This window comes from Chrysemys picta, chromosome 19 (assembly GCF_011386835.1).
Source record: "Chrysemys picta bellii isolate R12L10 chromosome 19, ASM1138683v2, whole genome shotgun sequence".
Lineage (NCBI taxonomy): Eukaryota > Metazoa > Chordata > Testudines > Emydidae > Chrysemys > Chrysemys picta.
In genome coordinates, this window is record NC_088809.1 from 21,892,052 (window position 1) to 21,897,276 (window position 5,225).

Sequence of the window (5,225 nt, forward strand, 5' to 3'; positions counted from 1 at the left end):
CATTCCAGGACGATTTAAACCACAACCGTCTGGTGCCCCTTGGATCAAACCCTTGGCTCAGGTCAATCGTGATCCTGTCTCTGCTGCCTGCACTGTGAGATCTGGAGATTTAGCTGGAGAATTGGACCAGAACCGCCATCCCTTCCCCAGCAGAGACCCGGACCTTCTGGCTGGTGCTGAGACAGAGAATCCAGGAGGTTTCGAGGACTGTGACAGGCACCAGCCTTGGCCCGAGTCCCCAGAGCCAGGACCATGGCGCACAGCCAGGGGCTTCCTGCTGACGCCCCAGAGACGAATCCTGGAGCTGCCCAGGAGGGGTCAGGTGAGCAGGACGTTCCCTGGGCCCACAGGACACTCGGGGGAGAGGCTGGCAGGGGTCCTAGGTCAAGGATGAACTCTAATTCTCTCTCTGCCTGGCCCAGGGAGGTCTCAGAGGGGGAGGGGGAGAGAAAGAGACTCCACCAGGGCACAGTGGGGGAAACAGACTCCAAGTGGGGAGAGACAGAGCCCTCTAAATGGTTAAATGGAAAAGAGGAAGGGGGAGACACAGACACCCGCCCCCCCACCCCAGGGGTGAAGGAGACACCAGGAAGAGGAGATATCTGGGGGCACGAAATGGCTCTTCCATGTAGAGACGCCAGTGCAGAGTCCTGGGCCCTTGGGGTAACGAGCCTAAGCCAGGGGCCTTGGAGATGGGCACAGCCAGGTCTCGGGCTGCTCCTGGTAACCATGCCAGGGTCAGATGTCAGGGCTGGGGCAGACCAATGGGGCAGAGTGTCCATTCCCCCCCCAGAGCCAGGGCAGCATCGGCACCAACAAGACGTTGTCTAGGGCTCTGTCCAACCTAGTTGCCAGTGTGCCAAGCGAGGGGGCTCTGGCCCTTCCCTGGGCACAGCGTGTCAGATCCCTGACTGGTCGCTCCCCTGATATTCGTACTCAGGGAGTTCCCTTACCCACCCCTTTCCCTTACCCATGGGGGGCACCCTTTGGGCCTGGGACACAGGGCTGGGAGCCGGAGGGGGATGCGCCGCTGGGGGCGATGGCCGCAGGAGTTGGGCTTTCATTCTGCTTTCAGAGTCGCAGAGATCAGGGGAGTCGCCCCCTCGTCAGGGGGTCTCTGCTGGGAGCCCCGTTCCTGGGGAAACGGCGGAGGAGAGGGTCTCTGCCTCTGCAGGCCCCAGGGACCCAAGCCAGAAGACCTCCCCGGCCACATCCGTCACCAGCCACTCCTCCGCCCGCGGTGTGCAGCCTGCGGCCTCCAACTGCCTATGTGCGCAGCCTCCAGATCCACCCGGCGCCGGCATGAAGAGAAAGCGCTCGGCACGTGTCAGAGAGGCCAAGGGGGAGGGAGAAGAGAAGACCCTTTTTTACATGCAGGTCAGGGTCGTGAACGGCGTCTCGGTGGCCTGGGAGACAGGGGCCGGCTTTGAAGCCATTAGGAAGCGCCCCCGCATTTTTAAGGCCAATTACATCGGAGGAGAAAGTTTTGCTGGCTCGGACCGGAGCAGCTCCCACACCAGGTCCGACCTGGGGGACGTGGACCCCGAGGCGGGAGACGTGGACCCCGAGGCAGAGAGCGACGCTGGGGGACCAGCAGAGGAGGCTCCGCAGCAGCCGATGGGAGCGCCCCCTGAGTGGCTCCTCACCCCCGAGCAGGGCCTGCGCTGCCTGGCCTGCTGCCGAGTCTTCCCCAGCCTGGAGGCCCTGACCCAGCATGTCAAGCAGGGGCTGCGCGAAGGCTTCAGCTGCCGCGTCTACTACCGGGTGCTGGGGCAGCTCAGGGCGGGAGAGCCGCCCCGGAAGAGACGGCGACGTGGGGCCCGGGAGTGCAGCAAGTGTGGGGGAGAGATACGGCGCCCACGCAAGGCTGCCAGATAGGCCTGGCAAGGACACGCCGGGGGAGCCCAGCTGCTGGCTGAGACCGGAGACGACTCTGCCAGCGGGTCCGGGCACACATGCCAATCCCTGCCCCCGGCTAGGAAGCCCTGCCCGCTGCCGGCTTGCCAGCCGGACCCAATCTCCACGTGAGGCCAGGACAACGAGCTCTGGGACTCGCCGTGATACACCCGGGCCCCTGCTTGGGAAACGCCAGCGCTACGAGCATCAGGGCTGAGAACTGGCAGCTCCAGCAGTGCCAGGCCAACGGCATCCCAGCCCAGCGCGCCAGATCCACACCAGGCTCCCCCCCCGGGGCCAACAGGTCGAACCGGAGCTGCCAGGCTCCCTCCCCTCCCCCAGCCCGGCCGGAGGAGCAACCTGCAGCTCCCGCAGCAAGGCCCTGCCGGATGCCAGCAGAGCCCCAGACAGCAACGCCGAGCCCCACCCCTCCATAGTGCCGTGGCCGCACCCGACCCAGCCACCAGGGACGGGGAAAGAACTGACGACATCAGCCAGCCTTCTCCCTGCCGGGACCCAGCCTAAAGCCTTGGCCACCGCCCAGAGGGCTGGAGGGTCGGTAGCAGAGCCACATCCTTAGAGACACACACGGACTCCGGCCCATCGACGGGAGGCAGGTGATGAGAAGACGTCTCTCTGCAGCATCCCCAGAGACGGACGCACAGGGCGGCTACGACCAACAGCCCCTGAAGGCTGAGCCGTGGCCTCTGCCCCCACGGAGCAAGGAGCTGGGAGCGCGCCCCGCTGGCACAGACATCAGCTAAGTGACTTACTGCAGGGTTCTCGTCGGGGAGGGGGGGGGGCCTAGGCTCCGGCAGCGACTCAGGGGCTTGTGAGCTAGGGCAGGTAGCTAAAGGGTCTGGGCAGGGGGTGGAGGTTAGGAAGGCAGATGGGGACAAGGGCAGGGTGAGAAAAAGGGGGGTGTGGGCGGGGGCAAGGATGGGAGGAAGGGGGTGTGGGCGGGGGCCACACCTCGACCAGCCACAACGGAGCTAAAGCTCTTACCTGCATCTTCACTAGGAGCAGGTTTAGCTGACCCACAGTAGATCCACCTGACCTAAACCCCAGCCCGTGTCTTAGTCCAGGCAAAGGGCCGGTGTCCTCCTCAGCGCCTGGCCCAGCTCGGTCAGGTGCTAAATTGACAGCTCAGGCTGGCGCTCAGATCCCAGCTGTAAAGCAGGGGAAACATTCTGTGCTCCCAAGTGCACCAAACGCCACAGCCGCCCGCCCGCCCTTCAGCTGAGGGGACGAAAGGCTTTCACCAACATTCATTAATGAAGCTTCACGGCCCTTGGCAGGAGTGGTAGCATCCAGAGCCTTGTGCGGCTGACCGGGAAACTGAGGCACAAAGAGGCAAAATGACTCAACCGAGATCACACAGTGACTCTGGGAATCTGACATTTCTTTGTGCCAGACAAAGGCAGAACCCCTTCCATGCAAAACAGCAACTAACCTGGGAAGGGAAGCAGCGTGTGTGACCATCAGAGCATCCCCCGTTTAGTTTGGCTACTAAGGAGCACAGCCCTAAAGTCACCATATAACCCCCTGTTCATACGTTACATTCCATGCAGCGTCCATTCTTACCAAGGGCACGAAGCCCTGTCGGAGGCAGTGGGGGCTGCCCGGCAAACCCTGAAGCCGGTAGCGCTCGGGCAGCTGTTTTGTGTGGCTGGGAGGGAGGAGGGGGAATGCGGGGCGCTCAAGGGAGGGGGCGGAGTTGGGGCGGGGACTTTGGGGGAGGGGCGGGGTTGGAGCAGGGCCGGGGCAGGGCAGGGGAGGGGCGGAGTTGGGGCGGGGACTTTGGGGGAGGGGCGGGGTTGGAGCAGGGCCGGGGCGGGGCAGGGAAGGGGCGGAGTTGGGGCGGGGACTTTCGGGGAGGGGTGGAGTTTGTACAAAGGGGACACTGACCTGCACTGTGAAGCGCTTAGCGATCTATGGAGGAAAAGTGCTATATCACAGCGAGGGATTAGTATTAATTCCTTTTCTCTTCCTCCCCGTTGTGAGCCCCAGCTACTGCCATGAAGACCCCTGTGTTCCAGAAAGAACGTCAACCAGATGCTTCCCGAGTGACCTACTCAGGGTGCCACTTGCCCCCATCCGGCCAGGAGGTAAATATCAGAGTGTGGCCGACCTACCGGGTTGACCAAAACAATCGCTTGCCCTTTATCCACAAACCTGATGATTCTCAGACCCAGTTTTTGGTCTCCACCAACCGTCCCGCTTGGTAGCAGAGTTTTAGTAGCAGAGGCTGTAGTGAGGACTCGCAGGGCTAAGATCATGCTAAAAACACTGTGGAACATTCATATATCAACCTAAAGGAACAGAGTGCATTGTGGGATATGTTGGTCTTGCCTATCTTTATCATGTGTGCAACTTCCTGGGGGATAGGGTGACCAGACAGCAAATGTGAAACATCGGGACTGTCCCTATAAACCTACGTAAGAAAAAGGCCCAAAAATTGGGACTGTCCCTATAAAATCGGGACAACTGGTCACCCTACTGGGGGAGGGAGCGGGGGTTGTTTGCAAATTAGCAAATAACCAAACAACAATAGTCACTCCCCGAATTAACGAGGTTTGGCTAGACAGTCACTAAGGGGCACCTGGCGCTAGGTGCTGCTGTTGGCTAATGGTGATATCTGTAGCAGTGAGACCTTTCTGTACTTCCACAGGGCTGGGCTAGCAAGGACTTGGCCCTGCAGGCAGCAGGTAGGTGGTTTGGCAGAGATGGGGCAGGGAGGAGGGAGCAGAATTGGACTGGCAGGGGATACTCCAACCTCGGACAGCAGTGCATTGGCAGAGCGGGTGGGAGCTGTGCTGGAGTGGCTGGGAGCGTGGCAGGCCATGCTCATGGTGTATGGACCGGTCCGTGTGGGGGGACCACAGATTGCAATAGCACAAGATGTTGCAGGTCCGATTGAGATGTGTTGTCAGAGCTGGGGGAGGCAAGTGCCCACAGCAGCAGCCCCGCAGCATCGTGCCTGGGCCCAGGCAGCTCTGTCAGCCTCCTGCGTTCAAGAGACCCGATTTCACTCCAAAGAGGAGAGCATTTCCGGAACAAGCGCCTTCGTTCCCAGCCCGCTCACAGTAACTGCCCTGGCCGCATGGCTGCCTGCCATGAGCAGAGTCTGGGTGTGACGCTGCATTTCTTAAGGGAACCTGCCTCACAGCTCTCTCTCTGTTCACAGAGTGACACTCGCACAGGGGAAGGGCCCGGAAGGAAGTCTGCCTTGATACGGTTTGCGTCCAGGTTGCGGGGCAGACACAGCAGGAGCTGACCACATCCCCAGCTTCACACTCCCCATTCTTATAGCACCGCCGGGTCCTTTG

The 5,225-nt window shown here is 61.4% G+C and overlaps 1 protein-coding gene across 1 annotated transcript; it reads left to right on the plus strand.

The window, feature by feature from the left end:
* The first annotated feature begins 252 nt into the window (after positions 1-252).
* Positions 253-1,878, plus strand: LOC135976641 (protein FAM170B-like). Its single transcript, XM_065573509.1, has 2 exons — positions 253-322; positions 1,076-1,878. The coding sequence occupies exons 1-2, from the start codon at positions 253-255 to the stop codon at positions 1,876-1,878; spliced, it is 873 nt and encodes a 290-aa protein (XP_065429581.1).
* Positions 1,879-5,225: the final 3,347 nt, after the last annotated feature.